The sequence below is a fragment of the Mus caroli genome, chromosome 12 (genome assembly GCF_900094665.2).
Source record: "Mus caroli chromosome 12, CAROLI_EIJ_v1.1, whole genome shotgun sequence".
Classification (NCBI taxonomy): Eukaryota; Metazoa; Chordata; class Mammalia; order Rodentia; family Muridae; genus Mus; species Mus caroli.
The window spans coordinates 84,458,643-84,480,452 of NC_034581.1; the positions used below are offsets into that span (position 1 = coordinate 84,458,643).

At 40.6% G+C, this 21,810-nt stretch overlaps 1 protein-coding gene across 32 annotated transcripts in view; it reads left to right on the forward strand.

Moving 5' to 3' along the window:
- Nucleotides 1-21,810, forward strand: part of Nrxn3 (neurexin 3) — a 1,604,379-nt gene that overhangs the window by 529,062 nt on the left and 1,053,507 nt on the right. For all 32 annotated transcript variants that reach the window (XM_029484652.1, XM_021179711.2, XM_029484636.1 and 29 more), the window contains 2 exons: nt 4,114-4,552; nt 9,552-9,935. In XM_029484652.1, coding sequence (XP_029340512.1) covers nt 4,114-4,552; nt 9,552-9,935 — 823 coding nt within the window. The remainder of the gene's footprint in view (nt 1-4,113; nt 4,553-9,551; nt 9,936-21,810) is intronic.

The window sequence follows — 21,810 nt, forward strand, 5'->3', positions numbered from 1 at the left end:
GCCTCTTTGGTTGTGTGACATCTTCCCCCATGGGGTACCATTACCACTTTGTCTTTAATTGCTTCTTGCCAGGGCAGCTTGTCAACAAAGCTGCTTTCTGTCACTTGATGCCACTTGTTCTGTCTAGTTCAGTCCATCAGTTTGGAACACTTACTTAAGTGAGCGGCAGATTTTCTAGAAAACAACACAGTTCCAATGTTAATTCACCTTGGGCAGTGGTCTGGCTGATCTTCCTGTTTTATGCCCAGGTACACAAGCTCAAGGCACTAGCACTCTTTCTGCCAAGCTGTGGAAGCTGTTTAGAGTGCGTGTGGGAGGTGAAGGGATGGATGACAGCAACAAGGCTGGTCAGTTGAGTGTCACAGGGCTTCAAGACAATTGCCCTCCTTATCCTTTTTGGTAGTAGCTATTCTACAGAATCTTACTTTGAGGCCACTTGTTTTTGATAGAGTTCTAACACTGCTGTAGATCAAGATGTAGCATTGCATTTCCCTAGATTTTGTGTGTGTGTGTGTGGGTGTGTGTGGGTGTGTGTGGGTGTGTGTGTGCCAGTTGCTAAGTTGCTGTGTTTTATTATGGATGGCTTTTAACTTCCTCTTAACATTAACCTGGAAGTACAGAGTGATCACTGGGCAGGGGTGGACTGAGGCAATGAATAAAACTGAGGTTCAGAAAGGTTTCTTAACTGTCAGCAAAGGAAGATGTTAACTCTCTTTTTTACTGTCAGAAATTCTGCACATACAAACAAGCAATGATAAGGTCATGATAGAGAGCTTGCCTCCCAAGAGGCTTTGACAGAAGTCATTATCACCAACCACTTTCTGCCTCTGCTTTTCCCAATCACTTCTTCAGAAGTTTTCATACTGCTTATCATTGTCAGCCAGCAATGTATGCTTCACACAGACGGGTTGGTCTTCATCTTCATTTTAAAGGCCTTGTCTTTTCACTTTCTGTCTTGGATCCCTATAAGGACAGATGGTTTATCTTTCTCTCTCTACTCATTGCTCTGGTGGCCAAGCCTCCTCTTTTTTTTTTTTTTTGATGACTTATTGCTGCCTACTAATAACTTGTACAGGGAGCAAAGTCAAAGGCATTGCATCCAGAAACAGACCAAAGCAAAGCTTGGCTCTCATACAGAGATCACACATGCTAGGGCATCATGGTGGGAGGTAGAAAAGGAATATCAGTTGAACTCTGATTATTTCATGATTTTGCTTGAGTAGCTTCCTGGGGATTCTGCTGTGTTCCTCTTTGTTCGTGGTTAGTCTTGTGGAACTACAGCAAGAAATGCAGTCTTAGGACTGAGAAATTGATCATACATGACTTTCTACAACATTAATAAGGAGCTTCCTGGGTACTGATGGTAGTACCAGTAAATATGTGAGCAGTTCTGTCCATGAATTCTGGACCGGATGCTGAGATTTGAGTCCTGCTCTATGCTTACCAGTGTTCTGTCTCTGTGCTGGCTCCTTAGCTACTTTCTATGTCTATAAAATGAAAGAATGATTCCGGGTGTTCCAAATATGTGGTGTCTGGGTGGGATGGTAGATGATAAGTCTTTACTATAGAGCTTTCTATGATGTATCTAATAAGTATGAAAAATCATTACTATTCTTCATGGTATTGACTGTAGTTCAGTCCACAGTCAAGGTCACATAATAGGTGAAAAATTTCTAATACTTTGTCACAGCTACAGATCACCTTGGCTATTATTGTTCAAAGTTAATAGGTGTGCTTGGTTATTGCCTGATGACAGGTTAGAGTAGGGAAACGATCTGTAGTTGGATGTTACAGAGCAAAGTATATGCCTTGAAATGACCCATCCAATTAATATTCTCTCACTGATACAGTAAGCATGGTAAGGCTGATTTTTGGATCTAAAACCGTGTTACTTTACTGAAAGCACAAATGAGACATGGATGTGCACAGGATGGCACATCATTAACAGTAACTCCTATAACTGCCCCCACATAGGTAAGACTTTTGTGTACTTCCTTCATGCCATCTTTAAGAGCTTTATGTGTCTTAAGTTTTTCTTCCTCACAAATCACTTTTCTCTGTGACTCCCACTGACAGAGCAGATATGAACAGAGACGTTACTTTGCCAAAGTTGCCTGCCTTCTCTATATACTTATTTTTGTCCCCTTTCTCTATGATATTCCATAAATAATATTATTGTATGGAAGTGATGTCACCAAAAATTGGAGCAATGAATATCATCTAGGAATACTACACTAATTCAGTTCAGAGACTAGCGTGCTGAGGCAGCGGATAAAATCTTTGCTATGCAAGTGTGAAGCCCTGAGTTCAGACCCCCAAGAACCTACATTAAACTGGTCACAGTGGTATACATATGTAATCTCCATGCACCTGTGCTGAGATAGCGACAAAGGCAGGATTATCTCTTGAAGCTCATAGACCAGATAAACAGCAGAAAAAGAAGAGGCCCTGTTTCAAATAAAGTAGAAAATGAGGACTAATACCTGTGGTTGTCTTCTGACCTTCATATGCTTGTTTGGAACATACACGCCTATACTTATACACAAGAAAACCCACATAAACACTCATACATAGAGGTAGGAAGTGGGGGGGGGGAGGGGAGAGAGATCCCCTCAAAGTTAAAGAGATGAGCCTTAATAAGGGTAAAATATTTTAAATCTTTTTGGGAAATCTATATTAATCCCTATGTTGTTTTGGATTGTTCTTCATTGGAAAAGTCATAACAGACACTTTTTTATCATCTATATTCTCACTTTTTCATTCCACTCACCTACTGTGCTTGAGACAGTGGCCATGGCAATGTGGCATGAACTGGGGACCACACCTTGTGGAGAACACAGAGACTGAAATCTCTGATGGACCTCTTATAGGACAAATCAGTCTCTGTATAAACTTTTTAATGTAAATTTCAATTTTCAGATAAGTAAATGTCCTCGGTTGCCTAAACTAGGGCATTATTCTTTGTTTCAGTACCAATGACATATTTAATGTGACTATAAAAATAAAGTCCCACACACTCTCCTAACCAGCACTCCTCTCAACCTTTAAAAATATCTTTTGTATGTGTTTATATGTGTGTGAATAAGGCATGCTCATGCCATGGTATGTGTGTGAATGTGAAAGAATAATCTTAGGTTTTTGTCTTTAACGTCCACCTAGTTTGAGACTCAGCCTCATGTTTGTTTACATACATGGCAGATGACCCAGTTCATGGAATTCAGGGTTTCTCCTGACTCTGCTTCTGTCCTGCCATAGAAGCACCAGGATTGCAGAAACACACGATCGTGTTCAGCTTTATGTGGGTTCTAGTGATTCAATTTTGGGTCTTTAAAGTGTGGCAATCACTTTTCCCAGTGAGCCATCTCTTCAGCCTCAGTCAATCATTCTTTAAGGTAATACATCCACATGGTTCTGTATAATAAAACAAAACAAGAGAGCATTGTAAAACTGTAAGTCTCCAAGTCCTGAATATGAATTCCATAAGTCCACACTTCTGACAATTTCACAGCTCATAATTCTTTCCAAAAGGTACTTTATGCTTATACACACCTATGTATTTATGACTCCACACTTTTATACAATGGTAATACAATTATCACTTTGTCCTGCTCCTAACTCTACTTAACAAAATGACTTGGAGGGACTCATAAAAACCTAAGGCAATGCTCACTGTTAAAAGGTGGCATCGCATGCCTGTATAGAGGTGTGCCATCTATTACTGATGGTCATTAAGGGTGTTTGTGGCCTTTTACCAAGGATGCTTTACTAAATATCTATGTATATTTTACACCTGTACAACTCAGTCTCTCTTGAATTTTGTTGGTAAATTCATACTGATAACTTTCTGACGTCTAGAAACTGACTACAAGGAGAAAGACAAAAGGCCTGCAGTGGCAATATAGAGACTCATTCAGAAAATGTGCATGCCCCAGCCGTCTCTTGGAATGCTTTTTTTCTTTTTTTCTTTTGTGATGAGTCTTTTGTTTCACATGTTGTTTCAGCCCATTATGTCCTGAAGCCTCTTCGGATCCTTTTCCTGGATGCCCAGTGAGTGATGGATTGATACCATTTGCAAGACTGATTCATATAGCACTTTTGCTTGGCTTTTGACAGGTTGTTTATAAGAATAATGACATCCGTCTAGAGCTGTCTCGCTTGGCCCGGATTGGGGACACCAAGATGAAAATCTACGGTGAAGTTGTGTTCAAGTGTGAGAATGTGGCCACACTGGATCCCATCAACTTTGAGACCCCAGAGGCTTACATCAGCTTGCCCAAGTGGAACACCAAACGTATGGGCTCCATTTCCTTTGACTTTCGCACCACTGAACCCAACGGCCTGATTCTCTTCACTCACGGGAAGCCTCAAGAAAGGAAAGATGTCCGAAGCCAAAAGAACACAAAAGTTGACTTCTTTGCTGTGGAACTTCTTGATGGCAACCTGTATTTGCTGCTTGACATGGGCTCTGGCACCATCAAAGTGAAGGCCACTCAGAAGAAAGCCAATGATGGGGAATGGTACCACGTGGATATTCAGCGTGATGGCAGATCAGGTAAAAAGGGCTTAGGATTGAGACCAGAAAACTGCAGTAGCTCATGCATCCTTGCCTTCCCTAACCCCCAGCTAGCTTTCAGGCTTTATGTATTTATGATGACACTAACTTGCATGCTCACCTGCCCCCTGCTATTATTTCTAATGGCAACTGTAAAAATGATATTTATGAACAAGATGCCTGTCTTGTGGATGGCTAGTATTCTTAGCTTCTCTTTCATTCTGCACAATGTTCTCAGCGATAGTTCTAAAACCTTAGCACCATGAGTGATTTGATAAGTAGCATTTCCATTCCGACCACAGGGACTGTCAAGATGTGAGTCTATATCTCTCTCATCACCATGGAAACTGACTGTGACATCACAGACCTTACATTATGTGATTACTCTGTGGGATAAGCAAGAGTTTATGCAATGATAGGCATCCAGTAAATGGCAAGAGTCATGTTGCAGGGAGCAATTATGACAAGAAAGGAAGCAGCAAATTGATTTTTCCTGAAGTCATGTTCGATTTAAAGGCTTCCTTTGGTGTGAAAGCCCACATTTCACTCTTCCACGTGGCCTCACTAGCTCTCCATCCCTCTTCATAACCTTTTACATTTGGTTTAAATGGCTTTGTTTGTTTCTGTAGTCACAGATCAAACAAAGTAGCCCCAGGCAGTACATAGCTACTCTGGAAGAGTAATGGGAAAAAAAAAAGAGAGAAAGCAGTGGGGAGAGGGGGAGGGCAGCAATAGAGAATCTGGGCTTTTGAATGCCTAAACAGTTTGGCTGCTTTTTGAAGGACCCTCTGGTGATGATGCTGGTCATATTCTTTGTTATTAGTAAGGGTGTTTTCCCAAGAGGACTAAGTATAGCATCTTAATTTCAGGCTCATTTTCTGATTCTTCATCTGGGCAACACACAGCCCAGACTGGTTTTTAGCATCATTTGTTGTGTTTGTATGGATTATGCCTCCTGTGAACATGAAGCCAGTCTGGGCATTTTAATGTCTAGGTACCCTTGACCATTATGGCAAAGCAAGAAGTTGCCCCATCCAAAGATGAAACGAGAAATGGCTCAACTTCCATCAAATGGCAGTTTTTCTGTGTAATTTCCCAGCAAGAAGGGTGGCAGAGATGAGCAATACTGCCCTCAGGAAGATCTGGATGGGGTCTATGCAGAATGCAGTCAGCGGCAGATTGTGGCCTTGGATGTTTTACTGCCCAGTAGGATTCTCTATCGATTGTCTAAAATCTGGTCAGAACCAAGAGGCTTAAAATTAAATGTGCTTGTTGAGCAAGAATGAACAGTTTGTGTTTTTTTTTTCTTAAAAGATAGAAACACAAAAACATATTTTCTCCAGAGGCTAAATTTCTCTCTTTCTTAAATTTATCAATAAAATGCCAACTGGAGCAGTACCAGAACCCTTTCTCAGAACTGTCTATAAAACATTGCTGTTGTCTATGTGTGAAGATGTGGTATGGTTGAAGTGTTCTGTGTGCAACTGTGACCTTGGTATGACTTAGTGAAGACCCACTGGTGTCCCAACAAGGCTAGTATACATAAAGACATCATATATTTATTTTTAGCCTAAAAAAATTTACTAAGAAAACAATAATGTGTTCAGGAAAGCAGTGTAACCTTATATTTCAATATGATCTATTAAACTTCATTTCTTTGTGAGGATATTTTCCTGGTATATATTTTCCAGTTAGCTATTAATTTCTTCTAAAATAGATATTTGTAAAATAAGCATGTTCTAATATGCCTTCTCTCTTGAGCATTTCAGAAATAACCTGAGTGATGGCATAGTAAACATTTTATGAGCACTTCTCAGTGGGGACAATGAGTCTTAAAACCCAAAATGTATGTTCAAAATGTGTTCAGCCATACTTTCAGAGCATAGGCTTCCTATGGGATACAGTCTAGGCTCCAAGTTTCAAAGTGATCCTCATCCTGGCCATACTCGGCAATGTACATGTCTCTTGTCTTGGTTTCTTTCCCATTGCTACTATAAGATATCCTGACCAAAGCAACTTAAGGGAGGAAGGGTTATTTTGGGTTAAAGTTCCAGAGAGATACAGTCTATCATGACAGGGAAGACATGACATTAGACAAAGTAGGCATGTTGGTACGAGCAAGAGGATAGCTGTTCACGGTGTGTCCACGCTCAGAAGGCAGGGAGTGAACAGACAGTTGGGTCAAACTGTCAAAACTGAAGGCCTACCTCCAGGGACCAGCGACTTCCTCCAGAGACAAGCCATAACCTTTCAAAGAGAATCAGCTCGAGAGAGAGGGTTCAAACACATGAGTGTATGGAGCATTTGCAGGATATTTCCATTCAAACCACAACACTGCCCCGTTAATTAATGACCATGTGAGCCCTGTTGGAAGAGCTAAAGAAACCTTCAAGGGAAGACATTAAGAAATGTACATCTCAACTTCTTCCTTTTTTGAAATAAAAATCTTGTTTATTCTTTGAATATTTCATATGTGTATACCAGGCATTTTAATTTTAGTCATGTTCCCGCTATCTTCCCCCCAGCTCCTAGGGCCCATCAATCTCTCTCCCTGATAACTTGTATTATTCTGTATTATTATTATTATTATTATTATTATTATTTTATTTAGTCTCCACAGTCAAATTAGCGATGATCACAGGTCTGCAGCCATCCACTGGAGCATGGGAAACCCATCAGTAGCCACATCCATTAAGAAAAATGATTCTCTGCCCCTAGGCAGCCATCACCTGCAGTATCTCCTCAGTCAAGGGAAGAAACTCGAAAGCTCCTCTCCCAACCATGCTGGAACTGTAATGACTCCTACATCACAAATTGAGGGAGGAGCCTGAAAATAGCACATAAATAGCATCATGGTTCAGAGACAGAGTAAAATGCTTCATGTGTGCATCACTAGATCTGAGCCCTAACACTCAAAATCAGTCCATCAGTTTTTCCTAATTCATATATAAATATATGTTATTAATATATAAATATATAAAATAAATAAATCCAAAAAATTAAATACATGAAATGCTTAAAATGGTAATCAATATATTGTTTCTTTGTCGTGTGGGTGTTTTGAAATATTAAGAATTAAACAGGCAAAGCCCATTTCTCTAGGAGACAGCTTGTTAAGAGAGTTAAGGAGGGGTTGCTGATGTAATCTACCCCAACCACACACCAGGGGCCCTTTGTGTTCTTTCTATTCTGTTCATTCCCCTGTTGTAATTTGGAGCACACACACCATATCTGTGATCTCCTTTAATCTCCTTCAGCCCTTGGACTGCATGCTCACTGGCTGAGGGAATTGAGGCCCCGACAGAAGAGGCAAAACAGGCTGAATAATGGCCGGCGTTACCCGCTTCTCTCAGTACCTACAAAGCATGTCAAGAATAATATTTAAGGAGAAAACAATGCTGGAAGGATGCTCAGATACCACCTTGGTCATCTCCTATTTTGCAGTTCAGGAAACAGAGCTGTAAAGATGCTGGGGGACTGGCAAAGGGTAGAAAAGCCATGGAAGACAAACAGACTTCTTCCTTTTTTCAGGCCAGGCACTGGGGTTGCAGCTTCCAGAATCTCATTTGGCAAAGCCTATTATTTTGCCCCTCCCAGGACTTATCTATGTCTCTGGGTCCACCTCTTCTCATCCTTCCTCCTTAATTATGGGGAAAAAACCCTCCTCCCACAATCAGAGCTATATAACAACAACAACAACAACAACAATAATAATAATAATAATAATAATAATAATAATAATAATGTATGCATACTACGGAGTGCATAAGTTTGTGTAGTTGATCCTTTCCTTCTCCCATTACCTGAGTTCCAGGGATCAAATGCAAGTTGTCAGGCTCCATCCATAGACATTTCTGCTCAGTGAATGAGCTCACAGTCCCTTGAGGGCTTCGTAAATGCCATTCTCTCTGCCAGGCATGCACTTCCCCTTGCATTGTGCAGGTCTGGATCATTTTCAACTTTTGTCTTAACTGTTCTCCTATGGAGAGGCCATCAGTGAGTACAGACTTTAAAGCAGCTCCTGCGAGCTGCTCTCATGGCACCCATTTGGCTATTCCTATAACAGCTGCTATGAGCTAATATTCTTAGGTTATCTGCTGATTTTCTGCCTTTTTTGCTCTGCAAAATCAGCTCAGTAAGATGAGTCTAGCATTGCATCTGAAACTAATACCAGAGAAAGAAAAGGTGTTCCCTATGTATTTAGTAATGCAGGAAGAAACACATTGCTTCCGGGGGTTATGGCTCACACCTTTAGTTCCAGCACTTAGGAAGCAAAGGCAGGAGGATGACTGTAAGTTCAAGCCCAGTATAGTTTTCATAGCAAGTACCAGGCCAGGTTGGGCTACTTTGTGAGCTTCTGTCTAAAAGCAAAACAAGTACACAAGCCAAAAACAATAACAAACGCAGTCAAAGGCAGTGCACAAAATTCCGCTTGACAGAGTGGACAGTTAATGCCCCATCTATAGAGTATTCCTGGATAGAGAAAACCCGATCTTTTGGGGGGAACCATGAACACCTGAAGAAGACATAGGCAATGCAGAATCATTCTTTCCTCCACTACACTGTAAGCGCTCGACACATATGAATTCCTTTAATCATCACAACAGCCTGTTAGTTGAGGGTAATTATTTTTTTCCCTTTAGAAATGAAAGGTGAAATCTGCTCTTGAAGACTGTGAAGCTGGCAGTTGGCAGAGCTGGGATTTAACCTCCTCATGCCGTATTTTGTATCTTATCTCTCAGCGGATATGATTATGGAGAGAAGAGATGTACTGGGGTTAGTCACTGGGTTTCTTTCTTAATCCTTTGATGGCCCAAGCGGCCGTAGCTTCAGAGATTGGCACCAAATGGTCCTTCCTAGCAGCTTGTAGTCATTCTCTCTCCCTGGCTGCAGTGTTGTCTCCTGACAAGGAAAAGCTGATCTCCCCGCTCACCCGTCAGAGTCTCACCTGAAATGTAGGAAGATCCTTAAATCATGTTGTGTCTGTCTCCCACTCCAGGTACCATATCTGTGAACAGCAGGCGCACGCCATTCACCGCCAGTGGGGAGAGTGAAATTCTCGACCTGGAGGGGGACATGTATCTGGGCGGGCTGCCAGAGAACCGAGCTGGCCTCATTCTCCCCACGGAGCTCTGGACCGCCATGCTCAACTACGGTTACGTGGGCTGCATCCGCGACCTGTTCATCGATGGTCGCAGCAAGAACATCCGGCAGCTGGCGGAGATGCAGAACGCAGCAGGCGTCAAGTCCTCCTGTTCACGCATGAGCGCCAAGCAGTGTGACAGCTACCCCTGCAAGAACAACGCGGTGTGCAAGGACGGCTGGAACCGCTTCATCTGCGACTGCACTGGCACCGGCTACTGGGGGAGAACCTGCGAAAGAGGTGCGTAGTATTTCTGGGTCTGAGTGGAGTGATACATGGTTCGAGGGTCATCTTTGCTCACCCTGTGAGTTTCTGCTTCCAAACAGTAGTATTGAGTTCTGTGATTTCTGGAACTCATCCTTTCTAGTTGTGAATGGTTAAATTTGTTTAGTCAGTTAGATGGTAGAAAGGAGAGCTTTATAGTACGCATACCCATGGATCACATTACACTTAAATATCTTCTATGGATAGTGAAGGTTCTAGAAAAAAAAACCAACTGGGTGTTTCCTTGAGTCCTTGAAGTCACACTTCCTTGGTGCTTCTTGCTGGCTGACTCTTGGGTTGATCTCCAAAAGCACCATATTAAACAAAGTGTGTCTGTCTCTACTGTCATGGAGCTGCCTGGCTGTTGGGATGAAATAACTCCTTACAAACAGTGCGTTTTATTCGAGGCTGAGTGATGGCGTGGTTATGAACATGATCTCTGGAGCCACCTAAGGTGAAAATTTGGGCCCTCACATTGTCATATGAGCTTCTCCAAGACAACGAGTGTCTGAGACTTGATTCACTCATTTGTAAAAGACAGGCAACCAAGAACCTATCTCATCCGATGCTGACGGTGATTGACTTAATGGCTTCCTGGAGCGTGAAGAGCATTTAATACATGTTAGTGATTGCTCTACGGTTAGTTATTAGGGTCAACATCATCAAGAGGAAGGTACAGAGGAGCAAGGAAAGCCAGCCTACTGCAGGGGTTTAGATGGCATTTCTCCAAAGAAGCAGTAAAAAAGAAGATATGAGCATGAGTGGGGCATTCGTGTGGCAGAAGGGTGATTGGAAGGAGTGTGATCTAAACCAGAAGGGTAGTGTGTGCTAAGGGGCAGATGTGAGACCAGGACAGAGGAAGAAAGAGGCCGGATGATTTGATTTCTTCTAAACAAAGTTAGAATGGAATGAGGGCATGAAAGCTTTCTCTAGATGAGAAAGCTGACCCTACAGAAAAGGCCACAGGTCTCCTCTCTAAGCACAGCTTATGCATTTTTACATTGGCATTTAACTTCCAGTTTGTGCAAAAAACAAAACAAAACAAAACAAAACAAAAAACAAAACAAAAAAAAGGAGATATGGAGGTGGAAGTGAACATAAAGACAACATTAAGACAAGAAGATTCTTGTTGCAAGCCACATCTAGATGGCAGCTTGCTCTGTCGTATGTTCGTCATGGATTACAGTCCTTTCTACGAAAGGTCACTCTACATGATTAATAATTTTTTGAGTACCTCAGTTCTGCAGCTTTGAAGATAGGATATAGTATCTGCAGTAGACATATTTCTTATTCTTTGGGGGTTTATCATTTATTTGGCTAAGGAGTACAGGATTTTGCAAAAGAATACAGCAACATATATTCTGCCAGAGGACAGAGAAGGATGTAGAGGGCTGGAGAAAGAGGGAATGTCTTGAAGACATACCTGCAAGGCTTCAGTGCTGAAGGTCACCAGCAGTTGGAAGCTCTGGAAATTGAAACTATGGTGATGGCAGAGACACTGGACAAGGCTGGAGTGGTGCTGACCAGTTGTTTTCAAAGACTGTTTTTGTGAAGTTCTCAATGTTGCTTCCCGAGAATAGTAAGCATTCCTAGGTTCCCTTGGTTCTCAGTATCTTTTCTTTGATGATGTGAATACTAACAACTAATTATAGACCAATCCTTACTATGTACTATGTATACTCCACATTTCAGCAACCCATATTTCAAGAGAACTTCAAGTCTTCCCTAAAATCATACCAAAACCAAGACACGGGATATTAGGGTGAAGGAGAAAGGGAACACTTCCTTGTAGCTTTGAAATTTAAATTTAAATTCAAATCCACTGTGTTTCCAAAGCAGCAACCACCACAATATGAGCTAAGATGAGGAGGCAGCCATCTGGAATAGAAATAGGCCACATGGGGTTGCTAAGTCTGTCAAGAGCCTGGACTCTTTCCAAATGTCTTTGTAGGGTAGCCTACCCTGGTGCTGGTTTGGAGAGATGGAAAGGTCATTTGATTTCTGGGATGGAAGAGACTGATTTGCTGTAAGCCAAAGGTATTGAGGATATTACACTGTCTATAAAAGCAATCTATGAGCAAAAGTTTACCTCAGACCTCTCACCTCTTCCTCTTGTAACTCCCGGGCCTTGAGGTGTTAGAGCCAGGCAGCAGTGACTGGAGCCAGCTGTGCAAGGTGTTTATGAGCTCAGCTATTCCAAGGGCAAATCAATGGGAGTTGGTCCAGATCTGGTCAAGTACAGTGAAAGTCACTGCATCTTTTACATTGTCATTTTTGACTAGTCATTAAAAGGCAGCTGATTGGGGATATATGAGGGACAATTATTCTTGGTACAGCGCAGCCAAGAGCCATCCATTCTAGCCAAATGAGAGGCAGCTTAGCAAATGTAAGACATTTGATCTATATATCGCTCAAGTCCCAGACGGTTCAATGGATTGTTTTATTCCCCCACTAATTGTTTTTTGCCCCTGTATTGTTCCTGACACTGTGTTCAGCATGAATCATTGGACTGGAAAAATGCGAGGACCGCACTGTTACTGAATGCAATAGAGCTGCCCAATGACATGGTTTTCCTGCATTGAAACTGCTTCCTCAATGGAGAGCTTTGAGTATTTTTTCTTCAGTTTTATATATATTTTTGGCGACCCAAAACCTACTAAACACCATGACCAATAAAAGCAACAAGCAAGTATCTGGCACAGCTCCTGCTTTGGGTCAGGGGACTAGTGCATAGTTATCTAAAAGAAGCAAAGGGTCATGTCAGACATGGGTGGTAGGTGTTATGAACATGGCCATATCCTATGGAAAGGTGTAGAGCAAATAGGTGGACTGGCCACTTTTATATGATGGAGTGGGTGAAAGGAGATTGAAAGTTTTTTGGATTTTCTTATTCTTATTTCTAACAAAACGTTTTCCATTTCTGATATCGAGAACCTTTAGGCATTCCTGCAGAGTAACAGTGAAGGAAGAGTTACATGGTGTCCTTGGGCAGGAACATTTGCCCCTTTGGCTTAAGGACTAGTTGCCCCATGTGACAGAATATCAGCCTGATCACTGAACTCTCTCTAATTATTGCTCTAATTTTATTTTATCATCTCCTTCCTCTATTTTTTCCTGGAAGTTCTAATGTTATGCCTAAAATTAGTCATTTGTACCAACCATAATAAGACTAAGAAAATTCCCAAGAAGCTATGCCCCTGAGCCTAAAATAACTGCCTTGACTCACTTAGATCAATTATCTCACAATAGGAATGTTACTATTAGTAGGAGCCAACGTGAATGAAATCAAAGAAAGTGAGTATAATGGTGAAAACTTCAGTTCAGAGATGGGCATGGCTAGGAGTGGCACTAGATGAAAATTTCCAACCATCCAAGTAAAGTTGGTCTAATGGCAAATACTACATCAAAGTTGTCCTCCGATCCTCTCCCCACCCTCCCTACCTCCCCCCCAAAAAGGATAAAGCAAGAGAACTAGGCAGTATGTAAGGATGGAGACTGTCTTAGGGTATTACTGCTGTGAACAGACACCATGACCAAGGCAAGTCTTATAAAAAACAACATTTAATTGGGGCTGGCTTACAAGTTCCGAGGTTCAGTCCATTATCATCAAGGTGGGAGTATGGCAGTATCCAGGCAGACATGGTGCAGGAGGAACTGAGAGTTCTATGTCTTCATCCAAAGGCTGCTAGTGGAAGACTGACTTCCAGGCAACTAGGGTGAGGATCTTATACCCACACCCACAGTGACACACCCATTCCAACCAGGTCACACCTATTCCAACAAGGCCACACTTTCAGATGGTGCCACTCCCTGGTCCAAGGATATACAAACCATCACAGAGACTAAGGTAAATTTTCCTGAGTAGCTTTCTACTTAGTTACATCAGATCACCTTTGTCTCTAACCTTTGTGAAACATTTCTTCTTTCCTGCAGAGAGAAGAAACTTTAAATACTTCTGAAAGATGACTTGATACTTAGCATTTTTTTCAACAAGGCTTAACAATATATTAAAATATATAGATGGTGATATCGATTATCATTTTTATTGTTAGCCCTTTGGGTGTCCTATTCACAGTAAGGTAGGAGCCATCTCTGCAACCTAAAAGCACAAGCTTTTAGTAACTACTTAACTGTAATCAGTTAAATTAAAAATTTGGAATACCACCTGTTTTCCTATGCATCCCATAATACCTTTGAAAAACATTCTTTAGTGTGTTTGTGTATATGTGTGGCCTCAGGCACATGCAAGAACATGGAAGTCTGAGGACACTTTGTGGGAATTGACTATCTCCTTCCCGTGTGGTTTCTGAGCATTGAACTTTGGTCATCATTGCTTTTACCCAGTGAGCCATCTTGCTGGTCCCTATAATGCCTTACAGTGGATAAAATTACCATTGAATCTGTCCTATTCTGTCCTCAAGATTTCCTGTCTCGGCAAGCTATTGACCTTAATAGACATAAGACAGTCTTCTTCCCACTGTGGCTAACCTGTTAGTTCAGTTGCTGAGTATTCTGGTGAAGAAATTCTGAGATTTTAATTTCTTAGTGGATGGTCAAGCTAAATTTGAGTCCATTGTCCATTTGTCTTTAAATAGCTTTGTATAAATATATGTGGGATTGATTTAGAAAGAAAGTTCATACTTCTGTCAAGAAAATAAGCTATGGTCCAGTGCCTGGAGGCAAAATGACCTTGTGAGTGTTTTAGAGTCAGACAGACCTGGAATCCTGTGTTGGTTCTGATACTAATTAGCAAGACATAGAGGCCCTCAGTCTATGTCTCAGTTCCGTGTCTATGAAATGAACATTTATACTTACTGCCTAAGTATTTTGCTTTTTGTGGGAGAAATTTCCAGAACTAACTATGACATTAAGGAAGTGGAATTTCACATATAATTATGTAACAAAAAAAAAAACCCAAAAACCTGTCCATCAATGGTGATCTTAGAGAAGAAAGCAGAGCATCTCTAGGGACCCCAGATCAATGTGATTGAGATCCTCTGACCTCTGGGTTCTGAAAATTTTGATTCAGTTTGCATTTTGCACAAATGAGAATAGCTCCATTTCAGATTGTTGTATTTGTTTGTGCCCCTCGTGATCTGCTCTATCCAGTTAGGCAGTACCCGGAACAGACACGGCACATCACCCACATATATCTGTGATAGTGACCCCTCAAGAACAGAAGCTTGTGAGGTCAAATCATCTCACTGACTTCCTGACTTTTTAAAGTTAAGAGGTTGGTGATAACAGGCACTTTTAGTTGTTAGGCAAAGAGGCTGCCACACGAATGTACTTTCACATTTTCTCTCACTGAGGGTTTGTCTCCTAAGGAGAGCAGGTCTTGTGACTGAGGAAACACTACATACAAGATCTTCCATATCCTGTCCCCACTAGGACAGTGTTTTGAAGAATCATGGGCCTTCTTAAGTCAATCATGTTCACTTAGGGCAATGTTTATGGTATATTAAAACAATCCCTGAGAGGGAAGATGAGGTTCAAATTTTTAGTCCTTCAGACAAATGAGAAGCTCAAGCCTCCCACCTAATTGGGAGAATAGATTAGATTTTTCTCATCATAAACTGATATATATATTTAAAGGAAGTGCTTCTTTAATTTTAAATCCCTCTTTAATTAAGGTATATAGAAGATACAACAAATGACAGAAGTAATTGTTGATTCTTTTAAGCTTTGAACTTTGCTATCCTGAAAAGGAATACATGCTATAAAGGAGTGGTTCTAAACTTGAGGTTCAAGACTTTATTGGAGGTAACATATCAGATGTCCAGCATAGTGGACATTTACATTATGGTTCACAACCATACCAAAATCACAGTTATGGAACAGTAACAAAATAATTTTATGGTAGGGGCCACTACAACATGAAGTGTATTAAAGGGTCACAGCATTAGGAAGGTTGAGAACCGTTGCTATAAAATAATTGGATACACATTAAATACTTCTTTAAAAATACAAGAAAGTGCCAAGAATCAAGAAAAAATTCATTCAATGTTTGAACACAATTAACTAACCATTAAAACAGTTTTAGCTAGTCTTTTTAAATATTTTTAGAGTTTGGCTATTCTTACGTACAGAGATAATCATGCTTTAAGAATACTGTGTGTTCTCCTTCTCCCAATGAATATCATATTGAAACCTAAAATATATCTTCATAATTATTTTATATTTATACATACTCATGTACACATGTGTGCACATATATATAAGTCACATATATTTATCCATATGTAAGTTAATAGAATGTTATGGACCTATTCCCCTTGTGTTCATTCTTTTATGGTTAAAGGCAGAAAACCTTGACTCATAAGGCCATAGATTGTTGTAGACCCTCAACCATATGAAACTGTTTCAGATTTTTTTGTCTTGCCTTATTTTGGCTATTCCTGATGAGTGCTGTAATAAAACATTAACTGTACTCATGGAAATCAAGTGATTCTGAGCTGGGATTTTGTTTCTATTTTTTATATATGTGAAAAAAACAAGACTAAAGATAAAGTTATCTTATTTGTCTTGTTCCAGCAGGGAAGGATGGGATCAGTATATATTCCCCATGTTTATTGAAGGCTTCATTTTCAGTCAACTCTTTGGGTTGGCCATGAGCTTTTAAATGACGGTAACAACAGCAATCCCAGCAGTAGATTCTGCCTGGGAAGGCAGAGTCACTAGCACCAGAGAGTGTGGACTCTGTTATGTGATTGTCACATATACATTATGTGGGAATCAGGACATCAGAAGCAATATCGCTAGTAGACTACCTTGGGTCTCGTGTGGCTTATTCTCATTTTTGGAAGGAGGAGAAGCTGAGAGAAGTTGATATTACTCTAAATTGGAGCTAATGAATAATTAGAATTGATGGTTACTCACCCCTGTTCCACTCCTTTTCACAACACAACAAACTAGCCTTTTCTCCTCACATATTCAAAACTCTGGATTCCAAGATCAGTAAGAAAAAAGTCCATGAAATATGCTATGTGCCCATAATCTCTAGCACTGTGCTATAAACATATTCCTGCTGTGTGGTTCTCAGTTATCACCTTAGATCTGTTTGGGTCCTTGTTTGCATGCCCTCTTTATTGCCACTGTATTAAAGATCATCTTTGTACCAGTGCTGCTCCCTTGGGATCTCAAGCTTTGGAATCTCCCTGGAAACCCAAAGTTCTAAATCCCCATTTTTTTCTTTGCATCTCAGTTTTAAGAATTAAGACGCTCATATCATTGAACAACCATTGATGCAGGCAGGCCTTCCTCCCTATATCAAAGTGATCTTACTTTCTGTTTCTCCCATCTTAGTAAACGGCATTATTACTGTCCATGGGCATTTTTTGTTCTAAGAACTAAGTCCTGGTCGTCTTTGTATGAAAGCATCTTGCATCTGTCCACTTCTCTTCTTTGACAATGCTAGACTTAACACTGATTTTTTTTTTAGATAACTAGATAGCAAGTAGAACATGAAAATGAAGAGTTCATATTTGCTATGTGACATCTATAAAGTATTGTGTTGCAGTAGGCAATTAATCTCTATTCAAATCACCCAAGCAATGGTGGCAGTGCATTCCTCCCTACTGTTCTGGGTTTTCAAATGAAACACATACATGCAGCCATCTATTTTATTATGTCTTAATATAATATTATATAATATAGTATGTCTTCTATTTTATTATGTCTCAATGGCTGGGCCACTCTCAAACCTCCATGTGACTAGCACCTCTCCCCCGATTCTCCTGAGTTATTACTTATTTAAATCTATATTCCATCTTTGCTGTCCTAGACCCAAAGCAGGGTTGAGGAAGCCAACTCTCCCCTGGCTCTTACATGACCGCTGTGCTCTCTTTTCTGTACCTCTCAGGTCTGGTCCTAACTCTTTTCCTTTCTCAGTCCCCTTGCCTGTGAATTCTAAAGTCCCACCTCTGTCTCTCTGCCCAGCCACTGGCAGATGGCCACTTTATTTACCAGTCAGAACCAACTGGAGGCAGGGACCCTCAGCATCTTACATACTAATTCTCACACAATTTTAGAAACCCAATTAAAATAATAACAAGCGTTAGACAAATCCACAACAGAATTGCAGGAAAATTCTCTTCACATTCAACACATTTCTTCCATCAGTACCTTTAGAATCAGAAGTCTTGTTTCTATAAAACTGTAAGAAATCAAACTATGATGCTTGTTATTAAAGCCTAACATTGGGGCAGTGATTCAGTAAACAGATTTCCATATTCTTTCCACATCAAATTAGGGCAGTGGGGTCCTAAAGACAGAGTAGTAAAGGACATACGCTGTGTACTCCATGAGCATACAATGCACCATAGAGAATGGGGACATATCTTTGTGCTTTAATGTCATCTACAGAGTATGGTAGTTTAGGTGGGTAATCATTGGAATAGAAAGACATAGCAATTACAAAGTAAGATGTGACAACACGGCATAGCACTTAATCACGTGTTCTTGTTGGAATAACTCACTAGTGTGGGAGGCAACGGCAGCTCTGGACTCCAAGGTCAAGTACAACTGTACTGGTTGTTTCCACTCGTCTCCATGGCACAGAGGAGAGCGTCTGCAGTGTAACTGTGCTCCCTAGCTCCCGGGATATCCAGATCCTTTATTTAGATAGATGACCTTGAGGTAGTTATTTGGATCTTCTGGCCTCTCTTTTCTTTAAGAATAAAATGAAGCAATTGGGTTTCATGCTCTCTTAGGGCCCTTCCACTCAAACACTCTGTGATTCTCAAATGTCATCAGCTTGGCAGTGACTCCTCTGTTTCCAAAATGAGGAATAAAGGTGAATGAACGAAGGGCAGAAAGGGACTTCGAGTCCCAGTTTCTTACAGTCTGCAAATCTCTCTTGGTCAGGATGCTGACTTTAATTATATTAGCAATCCAATGGAATTTTGACTTTTCTAATGCATTTGCTCAAGAAAGTTGGATGTTTTATTGTATGGAATGTACTTCAGGTTCATGATATAAAAGATTTAACTGATAGTTTAATACATATAGCTTGGAATTTCTTCAGAGAATTAAAAGACATTCCTTATTTTGGTTTACTATTTGTGATCTTTAGATAGATAATGATGTGTATCTGAATAGTGGGTTTCCTATGAATTATGCAGTTCATTGACATCAATCAAAACCCCATTCTTATGCATGATTGCTATATAATATAAGGAATCTCTGGGGACATCCAGCACAGGCCTCACATTTAGCCTCTTGTATATCCTTCAGTTCTTCAAGTGTTACTTCCCCATGACCAACATCATGGGATCTTGTGAAGATGTATAATGGTTCATGAATGAACAATGTCCTATTCTGCTTGGTTGGGGTCTGAAGTACTCTGCTTGTTGTGTTCCTCTTGTTACAAAGAAGAGATTATGGTTTTGTTAGTCTAAAATTACTAGATAGGGACACTGGAGACCTTTAAAAGAGTCAACCATATACCTGCATCCATCCAGAGAAATACGAGGTTCAATCAATGTTTTTGTGCAGTGCACGAAAGTTGCTTATTTATACCTACAGTGGCTGCAGTGTCCTCAAAGCAGGGACATGGTGGCCATTTACATCCCTGCTCAGTATCTTTGTCATTGTGTTTGCTAAAAGTGGCTTAACTGCCAGCAGACATCTGCCTATTATAGTACAATAAATCGAGCTGCTGTTGAATTATGAGGAACAAGTGCTTCAAAACACAGCACAAGGGGACCATTGCAGGCTGCTCTATCACCGCTGGCTTCATGGTTCCTTTCACAGACAGTCAAATCCTTCTTTGCTCCAGTTCCAATGAAAAGGGAAGTTAAGAGAACGACTTTTCATTTAAAGGAATTATGCATCTGCTCTATGTTAGGCTCTTAATATACACTGGGCCATTTCACACTTACATCCGTTCTGCAGATGATGTATTATTATTATTACCACTCTCTAGTTGATGAAATTAAGGTCCAATTCGTTCCAAAGTACTGAGTAGGCCCTATGTGCCAGCTAGCGTGTTTAATATGAGGTAGATTATGATTCTTCTCATAAACAGATTATGATGGTCTGATGTCCAAGAAAGGTAGTATTCAAATGCAGAGAGAGAGAAAGAGAGAGAGAGAGAGAGAGAGAGAGAGAGAGAGAGGGAGAGGGAGAGGGAGAGGGAGAGGGAGAGAGAGAGAGAGAGACTCTGCAGGCAGCATTGAAGACATGACACTAGAGCTGAGGTTTGGTTGCAGAAATGAGAAATTTACCTCCCAGGGATGGAAAAATATTACTACAAGCAGAAGGGGCAAAATACACAAATGGCTACCAGATCCATACACACAGGTGCATGCCACATTGGAACCGAATGACATAAGAGATAGAACTAAGGTAGGGAGAATGGAAACTGATTTTGGATACATACCTAACACAGGTTGAAGGAGCGACATCAATGGAATTTAGTGATGGCACATAGCTGAAAGGTGGTCATGGATGAAAGCAAGGGTGTGGCTTTCAGAGACCATTGTTTCACATGGTATTTCGAATAAGTAAAGATCTTGGGAGGATATCTAAGGATAAACAAGGCCACCACTAAGGGAATAGAGCAAGGAGTCTCACTGGCATCTGTTTCAGTACCATAGTAAGCTTCAATTTTCATAACTACACTTAAAACAATGGCAGTGACTCTTTCATTGTCTTGCTGAGGGCCTCTGTTATACAAAGGGCATGGAGTGGCCCCCTCTGAACCAGAAGTTTAGTAAATTGACAATATGAAAAATGCATTCTGGAGGTAGTGAGTATTTTCTAGTTTTCTATTCAGTATATGATACTGACCAGAGCTTAAAAGCAGGAAGAGGAAACCACAACAGGACACTAGAATGTTCTTGTCTACATTCCAAGTAGCCTAAGGGTGGCATAAAGATAAGTGTTAGGGATCTGTTACAATTGTAGCAAGCTCAATATAGCTTTGGTATATACATGGTAGAAAAATTAGCTGCACTTTGTCTCTAGCCATCTTGCAAAAGTATACGGATTTAAGATAAACCAAGAAGTCAGTTCCTGAAGGGTGACAAGTCTCAGTTTTAGTATTGTCCCCTTCTGTTCTCTCCATACTTTACAGCATTGATGGTAAGTCTAAGGAGTGTGTCTACATATGTGCATAATACATGTGTGTATAGTTTTTCCTTTCATGTATGAGACAGTTCTCTTTTATTTTATTGTAAGTCCTGTTTTAACACAATGTGAAGCTAAGGGGGAAGTAAGAGTGGACATGAAATCCTTATGGTTAAGATACCACAAATCCCAAATGTAAAACTGGGTTGGACCAAAGAAAACTCAGTAGAATATAAATGATGCCAAAATGATGTATCTTGTCAGTAGGACAAGGGTGTGGTTAAATCTATCACTCCTATTCCCAGTTTCAATGAGTTCCCGTGTTCTCCAGGTAGGAACTGGGTGGCCCAAATAATAGTGTAAAATCATCTTGAATCTGCATTTTGATTTTCCTCGAGTTAAATATTCCGAAGCAATGTCTGTGACTATTCTGTGAAGATACACGTTTGTTTTCCCACAATTGTTTAGTGAGCAATAGAATGTGGCGTTATAATGCTGTTCAACTAGTCTCCAGTAATTCATTTTCCTTGGTAATATTTATCTGAAACATTGGCAACTGACTTAGAGAGAAGCTGTATGAAGGGAAGGGATGTGTAACATGTTTCTTTTCCTTTTTTATCTCTTATCCTTTTGCACTCCACAAATGATAAACGCAGTCCAGCAGAGAGTATTTTGGAGTAACAAATGCATGTGGGAGTCAGGGTTGAAAATCCTGGGTATGAATGACTCTTGAAAGACCCCCTTCTGTGGGCTGTTGGACAGCTATTTCCCTGGCAAGGCG